Here is an 18,161-nt window from a genome sequence, read left to right on the forward strand (position 1 = left end):
TAGGGGCGTGTCACAGAGTTTCTAAACCCAGAAGTGCAACATCGCGAGACTTCCGGGAACGCTTTCGAAACAGACCAAGCAGACCAGACCAGACCAGACCAGACCAGACCAGACCAGACCAGGCAGACCAGACCAGACCAGGCAGACCAGGCAGACCAGGCCGACCAGGCAGACCAGGCAGACCAGACCAGACCAGGCAGACCAGGCCGACCAGGCAGACCAAGCAGACCAGGCAGACCAAGCAGACCAGGCAGACCAGACCAGGCAGACCAGGCAGACCAGGCAGACCAGGCAGACCAGGCAGACCAGGCAGACCAGGCAGACCAGGCAGACCAAGCAGACCAGGCAGACCAGACAGACCAAGCAGACCAGGCAGACCAGGCAGACCAGGCAGACCAGACCAGGCAGACCAGGCAGACCAGACCAGGCAGACCAGGCAGACCAGGCAGACCAGGCAGACCAGGCCGGGGTTTTGGGGGTTTTGAGAAGTCAATGACAGAAGTGAACAATTCTTCCTTTTTAGTTTTTAGAGAAAATTAACGACACGACCTGGATTCCAGCCAATGTGTTAAGTAGTTGAACCTGTTATTTCTCCAGCCTCGTGAAAGTGACAAACTGACACGTTTTCATTTTTCAGCAAAAAACAACTTTCTGGGCCTCCCGAGTGGCGCTGCGGTCTAAGGCACTGTATGGCATTACAGCCGCGTCGTCCTGGTTAGGGGAGGGTTTGGCTGGGGGGGGATTTCCTTGGCTCGTTGCGCTCCAGCGACTCCTTGTGGCGGGCCGGGGACCTGCAAGCTGACTTCGGTCGTCAGTCGAGTGGGTTTTCCTCCAACATATTGGTGCGGCTGGCTTCCGGGTTAAGCGAGCAATGTGTTAAGAAGTAGCGCGGCTTGGCGGGCCATATTTTGGAGGATGCATGACTCGACCTTTGCCTCTCCCGAGCTCGTTGGGGAGTTGCAGCGATGAGACAAGCTCGTAACTACTAATTGGATGTCATGAAATCGGGGAAGAAAAGGGGGTAAAAAAAAAACACTTTTTATATGGAAGGAGTGCCTTTGATTTGACGGCCTGCGAATGCGCAGTTCGGCGCGAGACGACCATTAGACCCGATGACGTGTTTCTGCACATGAGCTTAGCTAGCCAACGTCGCCATGACATCACCTACAAGCATGATCTTGGATTTCTATTGGAGAAGCAGTTTCTTCCTGTCTTCATACTGTGCTGTCTTTGGGGAAGCAGTTTCTTCCTGTCTTCATACTGTGCTGTCTTTGGGGAAGCAGTTTCTTCCTGTCTTCATACTGTGCTGTCTTTGGGGGAGCAGTTTCTTCCTGTCTTCATACTGTGCTGTCTTTGGGGGAGCAGTTTCTTCCTGTCTTCATACTGTGCTGTCTTTGGGGAAGCAGTTTCTTCCTGTCTTCATACTGTGCTGTCTTTGGGGAAGCAGTTTCTTCCTGTCTTCATACTGTGCTGTCTTTGGGGAAGCAGTTTCTTCCTGTCTTCATACTGTGCTGTCTTTGGGGGTGTGTTGAAAGAGCGCTGCAGCCGAGTCACGTGAGTGGGAGGAGACTATTGGGGGAGACTATATGGGCGGCAGGTAGCTTAGTGGTTAAGAGCGCTGTGCCAGTAACCGAAAGGTCGCTGGTTCTAATCCCCGAGCCGACTAGGTGAAAAATCTGTCGATTTCGCCCTTGAGCAAGGCACTTAACCCTAATTGCTCATGTAAGTCGCTCTGGATAAGAGCGTCTGCTAAATGACTCAAATGTAAATGTATTGCCGCGTTCACATGCCGGTCGGAACTCGGAAACTCTGAAATGTCCGACTTGCTAACTTGTTGTAGTTATTACACGTGCCTCGTTCAACCAATCAGCAAGTCAGACATTTCTGAGTTTCTTAGTTCCGACCGGCATGTGAACGCAGCAAGAACAGCAGACCCACGTCCTGACAACTTCTGACCAGTTTTAGTTTGTCATTATGGAGACGTCTATTTCCAACCCCGTTTTTCTCCATAAAACATATTTAACACGCTAGAACTGATGCACATCAAGAAATAACGGCGACAAACACTGGAAAATGACTAGGCGCACTGGAGCGCATTACAGACATTCGCTTGTTAGGTGGTTTTAAACTGCATTCTAATATCAACTTTGCTTCTGGAAAACCGTATGGAGCTAAGGGTTTTTACACACGCTCAGTTCTGGGGTGTCGAGTGGAAATCTGAAATGTAAGTTATGGAACTCCCATCCGTGCCTCTGTCATGGGGAGAAGTCCACAATGAAACTGACATTAACTGCAGTTAATGCAGCAGGTAGCTTAGTGGTTAAGAGCGTTGTGCCAGTAACCGAAAGGTCGCTGGTTCTAATCCCCGAGCTGACTAGGTGAACAATCTGTCCATGTGCCCTTAAGCAAGGCACTTGACCCTAATTGCTCCTGTAAGTCGCTCTGGATAAGAGCGTCTGCTAAATGACGTAAATGTAAATGTATCTGTGGAGAATGATACTTTTGCAGCTGTTGTCCATTGAGTAGCCTGTTAATGTCTATGCCGTTGTAGGCTACTGTAGCCCACCGTTTGATACGATAAATATGTCAATGACGATATCACTGGAGTCATTACAAATCAATTTGTGCCACTTGTGTAGCCAACCTGGAGCTGGCAGACACATATTCAATAAATAGTCTAAATTCAGCTTGTTATTTGCAAATATATGAATGGCCGTGTTTAGTTAATTACATTGGAAGTTATGAATTGTGATCATGGTCACCGTTCTATGGCAGTTGCAAATCAGCTGTTGTTAGAATGCATTAGATTGAAGGTCATGGGTCAGATTAGACTACAGGCTGTTAGAATGCATTAGATTGAAGGTCATGGTCAGATTAGACTACAGGCTGTTAGAATGCATTAGATTGAAGGTCATGGGTCAGATTAGACTACAGGCTGTTAGAATGCATTAGATTGAAGGTAATGGTCAGATTAGACTACAGGCTGTTAGAATGCATTAGATTGAAGGTCATGGTCAGATTAGACTACAGGCTGTTAGAATGCATTAGATTGAAGGTCATGGGTCAGATTAGACTACAGGCTGTTAGAATGCATTAGATTGAAGGTAATGGTCAGATTAGACTACAGGCTGTTAGAATGCATTAGATTGAAGGTCATGGTCAGATTAGACTACAGGCTGTTAGAATGCATTAGATTGAAGGTCATGGGTCAGATTAGACTACAGGCTGTTAGAATGCATTAGATTGAAGGTAATGGTCAGATTAGACTACAGGCTGTTAGAATGCATTAGATTGAAGGTCATGGTCAGATTAGACTACAGGCTGTTAGAATGCATTAGATTGAAGGTCATGGGTCAGATTAGACTACAGGCTGTTAGAATGCATTAGATTGAAGGTAATGGTCAGATTAGACTACAGGCTGTTAGAATGCATTAGATTGAAGGTCATGGTCAGATTAGACTACAGGCTGTTAGAATGCATTAGATTGAAGGTCATGGGTCAGATTAGACTACAGGCTGTTAGAATGCATTAGATTGAAGGTAATGGTCAGATTAGACTACAGGCTGTTAGAATGCATTAGATTGAAGGTCATGGTCAGATTAGACTACAGGCTGTTAGAATGCATTAGATTGAAGGTCATGGGTCAGATTAGACTACAGGCTGTTAGAATGCATTAGATTGAAGGTCATGGGTCAGATTAGACTACAGGCTGTTAGAATGCATTAGATTGAAGGTAATGGTCAGATTAGACTACAGGCTGTTAGAATGCATTAGATTGAAGGTCATGGGTCAGATTAGACTACAGGCTGTTAGAATGCATTAGATTGAAGGTAATGGTCAGATTAGATTACAGGCTGTTAGAATGCATTAGATTGAAGGTCATGGGTCAGATTAGACTACAGGCTGTTAGAATGCATTAGATTGAAGGTCATGGTCAGATTAGACTACAGGCTGTTAGAATGCATTAGATTGAAGGTCATGGTCAGATTAGACTACAGGCTGTTAGAATGCATTAGATTGAAGGTCATGGGTCAGATTAGACTACAGGCTGTTAGAATGCATTAGATTGAAGGTCATGGGTCAGATTAGACTACAGGCTGTTAGAATGCATTAGATTGAAGGTAATGGTCAGATTAGACTAAAGGCTGTTAGAATGCATTAGATTGAAGGTAATGGTCAGATTAGACTACAGGCTGTTAGAATGCATTAGATTGAAGGTCATGGGTCAGATTAGACTACAGGCTGTTAGAATGCATTAGATTGAAGGTCATGGGTCAGATTAGACTACAGGCTGTTAGAATGCATTAGATTGAAGGTAATGGTCAGATTAGACTACAGGCTGTTAGAATGCATTAGATTGAAGGTCATGGGTCAGATTAGACTACAGGCTGTTAGAATGCATTAGATTGAAGGTCATGGGTCAGATTAGACTACAGGCTGTTAGAATGCATTAGATTGAAGGTCATGGTCAGATTAGACTACAGGCTGTTAGAATGCATTAGATTGAAGGTCATGGGTCAGATTAGACTACAGGCTGTTAGAATGCATTAGATTGAAGGTCATGGTCAGATTAGACTACAGGCTGTTAGAATGCATTAGATTGAAGGTCATGGGTCAGATTAGACTACAGGCTGTTAGAATGCATTAGATTGAAGGTCATGGTCAGATTAGACTACAGGCTGTTAGAATGCATTAGATTGAAGGTCATGGTCAGATTAGACTACAGGCTGTTAGAATGCATTAGATTGAAGGTCATGGTCAGATTAGACTACAGGCTGTTAGAATGCATTAGATTGAAGGTAATGGTCAGATTAGACTACAGGCTGTTAGAATGCATTAGATTGAAGGTCATGGGTCAGATTAGACTACAGGCTGTTAGAATGCATTAGATTGAAGGTCATGGTCAGATTAGACTACAGGCTGTTAGAATGCATTAGATTGAAGGTCATGGTCAGATTAGACTACAGGCTGTTAGAATGCATTAGATTGAAGGTAATGGTCAGATTAGACTACAGGCTGTTAGAATGCATTAGATTGAAGGTCATGGGTCAGATTAGACTACAGGCTGTTAGAATGCATTAGATTGAAGGTCATGGTCAGATTAGACTACAGGCTGTTAGAATGCATTAGATTGAAGGTAATGGTCAGATTAGACTACAGGCTGTTAGAATGCATTAGATTGAAGGTAATGGGTCAGATTAGACTACAGGCTGTTAGAATGCATTAGATTGAAGGTCATGGGTCAGATTAGACTACAGGCTGTTAGAATGCATTAGATTGAAGGTCATGGTCAGATTAGACTACAGGCTGTTAGAATGCATTAGATTGAAGGTCATGGGTCAGATTAGACTACAGGCTGTTAGAATGCATTAGATTGAAGGTAATGGTCAGATTAGACTACAGGCTGTTAGAATGCATTAGATTGAAGGTCATGGGTCAGATTAGACTACAGGCTGTTAGAATGCATTAGATTGAAGGTAATGGGTCAGATTAGACTACAGGCTGTTAGAATGCATTAGATTGAAGGTCATGGGTCAGATTAGACTACAGGCTGTTAGAATGCATTAGATTGAAGGTAATGGTCAGATTAGATTACAGGCTGTTAGAATGCATTAGATTGAAGGTCATGGTCAGATTAGACTACAGGCTGTTAGAATGCATTAGATTGAAGGTCATGGGTCAGATTAGACTACAGGCTGTTAGAATGCATTAGATTGAAGGTCATGGGTCAGATTAGACTACAGGCTGTTAGAATGCATTAGATTGAAGGTCATGGGTCAGATTAGACTAAAGGCTGTTAGAATGCATTAGATTGAAGGTCATGGTCAGATTAGACTACAGGCTGTTAGAATGCATTAGATTGAAGGTCATGGGTCAGATTAGACTACAGGCTGTTAGAATGCATTAGATTGAAGGTCATGGGTCAGATTAGACTACAGGCTGTTAGAATGCATTAGATTGAAGGTCATGGGTCAGATTAGACTACAGGCTGTTAGAATGCATTAGATTGAAGGTCATGGTCAGATTAGACTACAGGCTGTTAGAATGCATTAGATTGAAGGTAATGGTCAGATTAGACTACAGGCTGTTAGAATGCATTAGATTGAAGGTAATGGTCAGATTAGACTACAGGCTGTTAGAATGCATTAGATTGAAGGTCAGTTAGATTGGGCTACATGAAAAAAAACACTGGTTATTGTTGACAAGCATATTCAGTTGATATCCATATTAATCTTTGATCTAATGATTTGAAATGACGACCTCATCCTCAGTAGCCTATTCCAGCAGGCTGTTGGGGAAACACTTACCTCGAAATGGACTCGCTATTCATGTTGAATAAATTAGTCTGTCAATTTGAACTAAGCAAACCGCTAAATAATTCAGCTTACATCTTGCCTAGGCTTGTGTAGGCGATCTGAAATGGGCTGTGGGCTTATCAGGGGCTGTGGTCTTATCGGGGGCTGTGGGCTTATCGGGGGCTGTGGGCTTATCAGGGGCTGTGGGCTTATCAGGGGCTGTATGGCTTATCGGGGGCTGTGGGCTTATCAGGGGCTGTGGGTTTATCAGGGGCTGTATGGCTTATCAGGGGCTGTGGGCTTATCAGGGGCTGTGGGCTTATCGGGGGCTGTATGGCTTATCAGGGGCTGTGGGCTTATCAGGGGCTGTGGGTTTATCAGGGGCTGTGGGTTTATCGGGGGCTGTATGGCTTATCAGGGGCTGTGGGCTTATCAGGGGCTGTGGGCTTATCAGGGGCTGTGGGTTTATCGGGGGCTGTGGGTTTATCAGGGGCTGTGGGCTTATCAGGGGCTGTGGCCTTATCAGGGGCTGTGGGCTTATCAGGGGCTGTGGGCTTATCGGGGGCTGTGGGTTTATCGGGGGCTGTGGGTTTATCAGGGGCTGTGGGCTTATCGGGGGCTGTGGGTTTATCGGGGGCTGTGGGCTTATCGGGGGCTGTGGGCTTATCGGGGGCTGTGGGTTTATCGGGGGCTGTGGGCTTATCGGGGGCTGTGGGCTTATCGGGGGCTGTGGGTTTATCAGGGGCTGTGGCCTTATCAGGGGCTAGCTAAGTAAACCATGGTAAAGTTTAATTACAATCATAAACCCAGATTTTAGTCAGTAGCCTATACCTATTGAAATGACAAGTCAATCTCACAAACGGTTTGTAGTCTTAACATAATAACACATTTTATAACGGTTTATCTAGAATTGTGCACATGCCAAAAGGGATTTATTTACAATCATAGAAGTCAAACGCGTTAAATTGACATCCATTGATGGAAAATGATCTGGCGAGTTTAAGGGCCAATTATCTTTTCTCTTATGACATATTCAAATTACTTTATTAAAGGTGCAATATGTAGAAATCACTCCTCCATTTCCTGGTGGCTAAAATTCTAATAGTTTGCCTAATTTCAGTTTGTGACAAAACAAGCAATCAACAAGTGTAGAGAATCATTGTTTTATTTAAAAAAAAAATAATTTCACCTTTATTTAACCAGGTAAGCCAGTTGAGAACAAGTTCTCATTTACAACTGCGACCTGGCCAAGATTAATGGTTAATAACGTTATTTTAAAAGCGCGGGAACCGGTTAATAACGTTATTTTACATTCCTGCATTTTTTCCCAGTCCCACGAATATTGCAACAAAGTGTCTATGCAAAGCCCTCACTCTGTCACTCCAACTGATTCCAGAGTCTGCCTGCCAGTGGGGGGGTGTCGGCTACCTGCCCCTCCCCTGCCAGTGGGGGTGTGTCGGCTTCCTGCCCCTCCCCTTCCAGGAGGGGGTATGTCGGCTACCTGCCCCTCCCCTGCCAGTGGGGGGGTGTCGGCTTCCTGCCCCTCCCCTGCCAGGAGGGGGTGTGTTGGCTTCCTGCCCCTCCCCTGCCAGTGGGGGTGTGTCGGCTTCCTGCCCCTCCCCTGCCAGGAGGGGGTGTGTCGGCTTCCTGCCCCTCCCCTGCCAGGAGGGGGTGTGTCGGCTTCCTGCCCCTCCCCTGCCAGGAGGGGGTGTGTCGGCTTCCTGCCCCTCCCCTGCCAGTGGGGGTGTGTCGGCTTCCTGCCCCTCCCCTGCCAGGAGGGGGTGTGTCGGCTTCCTGCCCCTCCCCTGCCAGTGGGGGTGTGTTGGCTTCCTGCCCCTCCCCTGCCAGTGGGGGTGTGTCTGCTTCCTGCCCCTCCCCTGCCAGTGGGGGTGTGTTGGCTTCCTGCCCCTCCCCTGCCAGTGGGGGTGTGTCTGCTTCCTGCCCCTCCCCTGCCGGGGGGGGGGTGTCGGCTTCCTGCCCCTCCCCTGCCAGTGGGGGTGTGTCTGCTTCCTGCCCCTCCCCTGCCAGTGGGGGTGTGTCGGCTTCCTGCCCCTCCCCTCTGAAGCAGAAGTTACTGTAGCCTACTGATGGATGTTACAGGCGTAACCAGAAGTTACTGGAGCCTACTGATGGATGTTACAGGCGTAACCAGAAGTTACTGTAGCCTACTGATGGATGTTACAGGCGTAACCAGAAGTTACTGGAGCCTACTGATGGATGTTACAGGCGTAACCAGAAGTTACTGTAGCCTGGATGTTACAGGCGTAAGCAGAAGTTACTGTAGCCTACTGATGGATGTTACAGGCGTAACCAGAAGTTACTGTAGCCTACTGATGGATGTTACAGGCGTAACCAGAAGTTACTGGAGCCTACTGATGGATGTTACAGGCGTAACCAGAAGTTACTGGAGCCTACTGATGGATGTTACAGGCGTAACCAGAAGTTACTGGAGCCTACTGATGGATGTTACAGGCGTAACCAGAAGTTACTGTAGCCTACTGATGGATGTTACAGGCGTAACCAGAAGTTACTGGAGCCTACTGATGGATGTTACAGGCGTAACCAGAAGTTACTGTAGCCTACTGATGGATGTTACAGGCGTAACCAGAAGTTACTGGAGCCTACTGATGGATGTTACAGGCGTAACCAGAAGTTACTGTAGCCTACTGATGGATGTTACAGGCGTAACCAGAAGTTACTGTAGCCTACTGATGGATGTTACAGGCGTAACCAGAAGTTACTGTAGCCTACTGATGGATGTTACAGGCGTAACCAGAAGTTACTGGAGCCTACTGATGGATGTTACAGGCGTAACCAGAAGTTACTGGAGCCTACTGATGGATGTTACAGGCGTAACCAGAAGTTACTGTAGCCTACTGATGGATGTTACAGGCGTAACCAGAAGTTACTGGAGCCTACTGATGGATGTTACAGGCGTAACCAGAAGTTACTGTAGCCTACTGATGGATGTTACAGGCGTAACCAGAAGTTACTGTAGCCTACTGATGGATGTTACAGGCGTAACCAGAAGTTACTGGAGCCTACTGATGGATGTTACAGGCGTAACCAGAAGTTACTGTAGCCTACTGATGGATGTTACAGGCGTAACCAGAAGTTACTGTAGCCTACTGATGGATGTTACAGGCGTAACCAGAAGTTACTGGAGCCTACTGATGGATGTTACAGGCGTAACCAGAAGTTACTGGAGCCTACTGATGGATGTTACAGGCGTAGCCAGAAGTTACTGTAGCCTACTGATGGATGTTACAGGCGTAACCAGAAGTTACTGGAGCCTACTGATGGATGTTACAGGCGTAACCAGAAGTTACTGGAGCCTACTGATGGATGTTACAGGCGTAACCAGAAGTTACTGTAGCCTACTGATGGATGTTACAGGCGTAACCAGAAGTTACTGGAGCCTACTGATGGATGTTACAGGCGTAACCAGAAGTTACTGGAGCCTACTGATGGATGTTACAGGCGTAACCAGAAGTTACTGTAGCCTGGATGTTACAGGCGTAACCAGAAGTTACTGTAGCCTACTGATGGATGTTACAGGCGTAACCAGAAGTTACTGTAGCCTGGATGTTACAGGCGTAACCAGAAGTTACTGTAGCCTACTGATGGATGTTACAGGCGTAACCAGAAGTTACTGTAGCCTACTGATGGATGTTACAGGCGTAACCAGAAGTTACTGTAGCCTACTGATGGATGTTACAGGCGTAACCAGAAGTTACTGTAGCCTACTGATGGATGTTACAGGCGTAACCAGAAGTTACTGTAGCCTACTGATGGATGTTACAGGCGTAACCAGAAGTTACTGTAGCCTACTGATGGATGTTACAGGCGTAACCAGAAGTTACTGGAGCCTACTGATGGATGTTACAGGCGTAACCAGAAGTTACTGGAGCCTACTGATGGATGTTACAGGCGTAACCAGAAGTTACTGTAGCCTACTGATGGATGTTACAGGCGTAACCAGAAGTTACTGTAGCCTACTGATGGATGTTACAGGCGTAACCAGAAGTTACTGTAGCCTACTGATGGATGTTACAGGCGTAACCAGAAGTTACTGGAGCCTACTGATGGATGTTACAGGCGTAACCAGAAGTTACTGTAGCCTACTGATGGATGTTACAGGCGTAACCAGAATTTACTGTAGCCTACTGATGGATGTTACAGGCGTAAGCAGAAGTTACTGTAGCCTACTGATGGATGTTACAGGCGTAACCAGAAGTTACTGGAGCCTACTGATGGATGTTACAGGCGTAACCAGAAGTTACTGGAGCCTACTGATGGATGTTACAGGCGTAACCAGAAGTTACTGGAGCCTACTGATGGATGTTACAGGCGTAACCAGAAGTTACTGGAGCCTACTGATGGATGTTACAGGCGTAACCAGAAGTTACTGTAGCCTACTGATGGATGTTACAGGCGTAACCAGAAGTTACTGGAGCCTACTGATGGATGTTACAGGCTTTACCAGAAGTTACTGGAGCCTACTGATGGATGTTACAGGCGTAACCAGAAGTTACTGTAGCCTACTGATGGATGTTACAGGCGTAAGCAGAAGTTACTGTAGCCTACTGATGGATGTTACAGGCGTAACCAGAAGTTACTGGAGCCTACTGATGGATGTTACAGGCGTAACCAGAAGTTACTGGAGCCTACTGATGGATGTTACAGGCGTAACCAGAAGTTACTGGAGCCTACTGATGGATGTTACAGGCGTAACCAGAAGTTACTGGAGCCTACTGATGGATGTTACAGGCGTAACCAGAAGTTACTGTAGCCTACTGATGGATGTTACAGGCGTAACCAGAAGTTACTGGAGCCTACTGATGGATGTTACAGGCGTAACCAGAAGTTACTGTAGCCTACTGATGGATGTTACAGGCGTAACCAGAAGTTACTGGAGCCTACTGATGGATGTTACAGGCGTAACCAGAAGTTACTGTAGCCTACTGATGGATGTTACAGGCGTAACCAGAAGTTACTGGAGCCTACTGATGGATGTTACAGGCGTAACCAGAAGTTACTGGAGCCTACTGATGGATGTTACAGGCGTAACCAGAAGTTACTGTAGCCTGGATGTTACAGGCGTAACCAGAAGTTACTGGAGCCTACTGATGGATGTTACAGGCGTAACCAGAAGTTACTGTAGCCTACTGATGGATGTTACAGGCGTAACCAGAAGTTACTGGAGCCTACTGATGGATGTTACAGGCGTAACCAGAAGTTACTGGAGCCTACTGATGGATGTTACAGGCGTAACCAGAAGTTACTGTAGCCTACTGATGGATGTTACAGGCGTAACCAGAAGTTACTGTAGCCTACTGATGGATGTTACAGGCGTAACCAGAAGTTACTGTAGCCTACTGATGGATGTTACAGGCGTAACCAGAAGTTACTGGAGCCTACTGATGGATGTTACAGGCGTAACCAGAAGTTACTGGAGCCTACTGATGGATGTTACAGGCGTAACCAGAAGTTACTGGAGCCTACTGATGGATGTTACAGGCGTAACCAGAAGTTACTGTAGCCTGGATGTTACAGGCGTAACCAGAAGTTACTGTAGCCTACTGATGGATGTTACAGGCGTAACCAGAAGTTACTGTAGCCTACTGATGGATGTTACAGGCGTAACCAGAAGTTACTGTAGCCTACTGATGGATGTTACAGGCGTAACCAGAAGTTACTGGAGCCTACTGATGGATGTTACAGGCGTAACCAGAAGTTACTGTAGCCTACTGATGGATGTTACAGGCGTAACCAGAAGTTACTGGAGCCTACTGATGGATGTTACAGGCGTAACCAGAAGTTACTGTAGCCTGGATGTTACAGGCGTAACCAGAAGTTACTGTAGCCTGGATGTTACAGGCGTAACCAGAAGTTACTGGAGCCTACTGATGGATGTTACAGGCGTAACCAGAAGTTACTGTAGCCTACTGATGGATGTTACAGGCGTAACCAGAAGTTACTGTAGCCTACTGATGGATGTTACAGGCGTAACCAGAAGTTACTGGAGCCTACTGATGGATGTTACAGGCGTAACCAGAAGTTACTGTAGCCTACTGATGGATGTTACAGGCGTAACCAGAAGTTACTGTAGCCTACTGATGGATGTTACAGGCGTAACCAGAAGTTACTGTAGCCTACTGATGGATGTTACAGGCGTAACCAGAAGTTACTGTAGCCTACTGATGGATGTTACAGGCGTAACCAGAAGTTACTGGAGCCTACTGATGGATGTTACAGGCGTAACCAGAAGTTACTGTAGCCTACTGATGGATGTTACAGGCGTAACCAGAAGTTACTGTAGCCTACTGATGGATGTTACAGGCGTAAGCAGAAGTTACTGTAGCCTACTGATGGATGTTACAGGCGTAACCAGAAGTTACTGGAGCCTACTGATGGATGTTACAGGCGTAACCAGAAGTTACTGTAGCCTACTGATGGATGTTACAGGCGTAACCAGAAGTTACTGTAGCCTACTGATGGATGTTACAGGCGTAACCAGAAGTTACTGGAGCCTACTGATGGATGTTACAGGCGTAACCAGAAGTTACTGGAGCCTACTGATGGATGTTACAGGCGTAACCAGAAGTTACTGTAGCCTACTGATGGATGTTACAGGCGTAACCAGAAGTTACTGGAGCCTACTGATGGATGTTACAGGCGTAACCAGAAGTTACTGGAGCCTACTGATGGATGTTACAGGCGTAACCAGAAGTTACTGTAGCCTACTGATGGATGTTAGAAGCGTAATTAAGAAATTAGTGAGACGTTTAATTAGAGAAGAATGGGATTGACTTTTTCAATGCTAATTAAGGATACTCATGTTTTACATTGGATTTATTAACTACAAAAATGCTAGTGCTGCTCTGCACACACAAGCTAGTTCGCTAGCTAACTAACGTTTGCTCTGGTCCAACTTTAAACCAACTCTAAGTGTGTCTTTTCATCATGATTAAACCATGCTGTTACGGCAAAATACAATGAGCTCTTAACCACTTTCCTCTACAGATTAAATCACAAACCGGCTCTACAGCAAGCTGCTCTATGCTCACTGATTGAAGTAATTAAATGTTGAGCTAAATGTAAAAAAAAAAAAGTGTGTTTCAAAGGTTTTTATAAACCGTTACTTTGTTTTGGGGGTCGAACTGGTTCAGAACTTTTATTTTTCTGGTCGGAAAAAAATCTGTTCAGAACGAAACAATTGGAAAGTAATTTTGGTTCCAAACCCTGTTGGTAATAGTTAGGTTGTTAGGAGTGTCCTGGTATAAATTGGACACGTGGCATCCCAGCAAATAGAGAATAAACACTGTATATCGGAGTTCTGCCTGCTGGTCACTAGTTACCAAAGTCACAAATTCATAAACCCTCCCTATTTCTACAATTTCTCTCATTTAAAATGTGATTGTTAACCACACTGCTAAGATTATGCCTAACCTTAAACTAAGAACAAAAAGAACTTTTCATGGATTTTTACCATATAACTAATATTGACTTTGTGGCTGTGGTAACTAGTGGAAACCGTTTCTCTCATTGGCTCCCATTTGGTTAGCGCAGCCACTGGAGTATCTGGTCAATATAATGGATCATCTGTGGTCAAGCCTCGTTCCCATTACCCATAAGCCTCGTTCCCATTACCCATAAGCCCCGTTCCCATTACCCATAAGCCTCGTTCCCATTAGCCATAAGCCTCGTTCCCATTACCCATAAGCCTCGTTCCCATTACCCATAAGCCTCGTTCCCATTACCCATAAGCACTCCATAAGCACAACAGGAAGTTACCAAGCCACAGAAGATCATGAAAATATGTGGTTTTCGGTGATTGCTTTATGGGGGTAGCTAGCAACTTGTAAACAATTACCCATTCATATAAGTGAGTACTATTTTAATAGTAATGTTAAATAACACACATATTAAATAATACACATTAACGAAGCGTTTGTGTGTGTCTAGGTGGTGTTTGTGCAGAAGTTGGTGGCGTTCTCTGCTCTGCCCCTCCAGACGCTGCAGGTGGAGAGGAAACATGACATCTACTTTACAGACCCCAAGATATACGCTCAGTTCAGGTACACTGCTCTTCTCCTGGCCCTCTCTCCTGGACCTCTCTCCTCTCTCCTCTCCTCTCTCCTGGACCTCTCTCCTCCTGCTGGCACTCTCTCCTCTCCTCTCTCCTGACCCTCTCTCCTCTCCTGGCCCTCTCTCCTCTCCTCTCTCCTGACCCTCTCTCCTCCCCTGGCCCTCTCTCCTGGCCCTCTCTCCTCTCCTCTCTCCTGGCCTTCTCCTCTCTCCTGGACCTCTCTCCTCCTGCTGGCACTCTCTCCTCTCCTCTCTCCTGACCCTCTCTCCTCCCCTGGCCCTCTCTCCTCTCCTCTCTCCTGGCCCTCTCTCCTCTCCTCTCTCCTGGCCTTCTCCTCTCTCCTGGCCTTCTCTCCTCTCTCCTGGCCCTCTCTCCTCTCCTCTCTCCTGGCCTTCTCCTCTCTCCTGGCCTTCTCTCCTGGCCCTCTCTCCTCTCTCCTCTCCTGGCCCTCTCTCCTGGCCCTCTCTCCTCTCCTCTCCTCTCCTCTCTCCTCTCCTGGCCCTCTCTCCTGGCCCTCTCTCCTGGCCCCCTCTCCTCTCTCCTGGCCCTCTCTCCTCTCCTGGCCCCCTCTCCTGGCCCCCTCTCTCCTCTCCTGGCCCTCTCTCCTGGCCCTCTCTCCTGGCCCCCTCTCCTCTCTCCTGGCCCTCTCTCCTCTCTCCTGGCCCTCTCTCCTCTCCTGGCCCTCTCTCCTCTCCTGGCCCTCTCTCCTGGCCCTCTCTCCTGGCCCCCTCTCCTCTCTCCTGGCCCTCTCTCCTCTCCTGGCCCTCTCTCCTGGCCCTCTCTCCTCTCTCCTGGCCCTCTCTCCTCTCCTGGCCCTCTCTCCTCTCTCCTGGCCCTCTCTCCTCTCTCCTGGCCCTCTCTCCTCTCCTGGCCCTCTCTCCTGGCCCCCTCTCCTCTCTCCTGGCCCTCTCTCCTCTCCTGGCCCTCTCTCCTGGCCCTCTCTCCTCTCTCCTGGCCCTCTCTCCTGGCCCTCTCTCCTCTCTCCTGGCCCTCTCTCCTCTCTCCTGGCCCCCTCTCTCCTCTCCTGGCCCTCTCTCCTGGCCCTCTCTCCTCTCTCCTGGCCCTCTCTCCTCTCCTGGCCCTCTCTCCTCTCCTGGCCCCCTCTCTTCTCTCCTGGCCCTCTCTCCTCTCTCCTGGCCCCCTCTCCTCTCTCCTCTCCTGGCCCTCTCTCCTGGCCCTCTCTCCTCTCCTCTCCTCTCTCCTCTCCTGGCCCTCTCTCCTGGCCCTCTCTCCTCTCTCCTGGCCCTCTCTCCTCTCCTGGCCCCCTCTCCTGGCCCCCTCTCCTCTCTCCTGGCCCTCTCTCCTGGCCCCCTCTCCTCTCTCCTGGCCCTCTCTCCTCTCCTGGCCCTCTCTCCTGGCCCTCTCTCCTCTCTCCTGGCCCTCTCTCCTCTCCTGGCCCTCTCTCCTCTCTCCTGGCCCTCTCTCCTCTCTCCTGGCCCTCTCTCCTCTCTCCTGGCCCTCTCTCCTCTCCTGGCCCTCTCTCCTGGCCCCCTCTCCTCTCTCCTGGCCCTCTCTCCTCTCCTGGCCCTCTCTCCTGGCCCTCTCTCCTCTCTCCTGGCCCTCTCTCCTCTCCTGGCCCTCTCTCCTGGCCCTCTCTCCTCTCTCCTGGCCCTCTCTCCTCTCTCCTGGCCCCCTCTCTCCTCTCCTGGCCCTCTCTCCTGGCCCTCTCTCCTCTCTCCTGGCCCTCTCTCCTCTCCTGGCCCTCTCTCCTCTCTCCTGGCCCTCTCTCCTCTCTCCTGGCCCTCTCTCCTCTCTCCTGGCCCTCTCTCCTCTCCTGGCCCTCTCTCCTCTCCTGGCCCTCTCTCCTCTCCTCTTTCCTGGCCCTCTTTCCTGGCCCTCTATCCTGGCCCTCTTTCCTGGCCCTCTTTCCTGGCCCTCTCTCCTAGCCCTCTCTCCTGGCCTTCTCTCCTGGCCTACTCTCCGGGCCTACTCTCCTGGACCTCTCTGTCTCTTCCTCTCTCCCGTCTCTTCCTCTCTCCCGTCTCTTCCTCTCTCTCGTCTCTTCCTCTCTCTCGTCTCTTCCTCTCTCCCGTCTCTTCCTCTCTCCCGTCTCTTCCTCCTCTGTCTCTTCCACCCCTCTCTCTCCCTCTCTCTCTTCCTCATGTCTCTCTGTGTCTCTTCCACCCCTCTCTCTCTCTCTTCCTCATGTCTCTCTGTCTTCCACCCCTCTCTCTCTCTTTGTCTCTCTCTCTCTCTCTCTGCCTGTAGGACACTGCTGCTGTCTGAGTGTCCTCTCTCTCTCTCTGTCTCTCTCTCTGTCTCTGTCTCTCTCTCTCTCTCTCTCTCTCTGTCTCTCTCTCTCTCTGTCTCTCTCTCTCTCTCTCTGTCTCTCTGTCTCTCTCTCTCTCTCTCTCTCTCTCTGTCTCTCTCTGTCTCTCTCTCTCTCTCTGTCTCTCTCTGTCTCTCTCTCTCTCTCTCTCTCTCTCTCTCTGTCTCTCTCTGTCTCTCTCTCTCTCTGTCTCTCTGTCTCTCTCTCTCTCTCTCTCTCTCTCTCTCTGTCTCTCTCTCTCCCTCTCTCTCTCTCTCTTCCTGTAGGACCCTGCTGCTGTCTGAGTGTCCTATCTCTCTCTCTCTCTCTCTCTTCCTGTAGGACCCTGCTGCTGTCTGAGTGTCCTATCTGTCCAGAGTCTAAAGTCTTCTCTAAGTTTGAGGAGTTGGAGCAGCACATGAGGAAACAACATGAACTCTTCTGTTGTAAACTCTGTACCAAACACCTGCAGGTAGGTTACCTGTCTGTCTGTCTGTCTGCCAGTTTTACCTGTCTGCCTGTCTGCCAGTTTTACCTGTCTGCCAGTTTTACCTGTCTGCCAGTTTTACCTGTCTGTCTGTCTGTCTGTCTGCCTGTCTGCCAGTTTTGTCTGTCTGTCTGTCTGTCTGCATGTCTGTTATACCTGTCTGTAGGCTTGGGCGGTATACCGTATACCAGGGTATTTGGAAATAGCCACGGGATGGTTTTTCAATACCGTTTTAAACTATTTATTTTGATGTTTTTCAACAACAAAAAATATTTGTAGTTTCTGTCTAACATGTATGTAACCTGTTCCTGCCCCCCAGATCTTCTCCCATGAGAGGAAGTGGTACAACAGGAAGGATCTGGCGCGTCACCGTACGCATGGTGACCCTGATGACACATCCCACCGCGGACACCCGCTCTGCAAGTTCTGTGATGACCGTTACCTTGACAACGACGAGCTGCTGAAACACCTCCGTAGAGACCATTACTTCTGTCACTTCTGTGATGCTGACGGGGCCCAGGAGTACTACAGGTACTCACACATACAGTACTCACACACACACACACACTTACACATACATACACACACACACACACACACACACACACACACACACACACACACACACACACACACACACACACACATACATACATACATACAGCTGCTGAAGCACCTCCGTAGAGACCATTACTTCTGTCACTTCTGTGATGCTGACGGGGCCCAGGAGTACTACAGGTACTCACACACACACACACATACATACATACATACATACACACACACACACACATACATACACACACACACACATACATACATACATACACACACACACACATACATACATACATGCATGCATACATACATACATACATACATACATACATACATACATACATACATACATACATACATACATACATACATACATACATACATACATACAGTGGGGAGAACAAGTATTTGATACACTGCCGATTTTGCAGGTTTTCTTACAAAGCATGTAGAGTTCTGTAACTTTTATCATAGGTACAC

At 48.1% G+C, this 18,161-nt stretch overlaps 1 protein-coding gene across 1 annotated transcript in view; it reads left to right on the plus strand.

The window, feature by feature from the left end:
• Positions 1–18,161, plus strand: part of LOC311115601 (E3 ubiquitin-protein ligase ZNF598-like) — a 74,725-nt gene that overhangs the window by 4,932 nt on the left and 51,632 nt on the right. The window contains exons 2-4 of the mRNA XM_084190762.1: positions 14,265–14,377; positions 16,979–17,108; positions 17,443–17,654. Of these exons, the coding sequence (XP_084046888.1) occupies positions 14,265–14,377; positions 16,979–17,108; positions 17,443–17,654 (455 nt within the window). The remainder of the gene's footprint in view (positions 1–14,264; positions 14,378–16,978; positions 17,109–17,442; positions 17,655–18,161) is intronic.

Source organism: Coregonus lavaretus, assembly GCF_964263955.1.
Source record: "Coregonus lavaretus genome assembly, contig: HAP1_SCAFFOLD_145, whole genome shotgun sequence".
NCBI classification, from domain to species: domain Eukaryota; kingdom Metazoa; phylum Chordata; class Actinopteri; order Salmoniformes; family Salmonidae; genus Coregonus; species Coregonus lavaretus.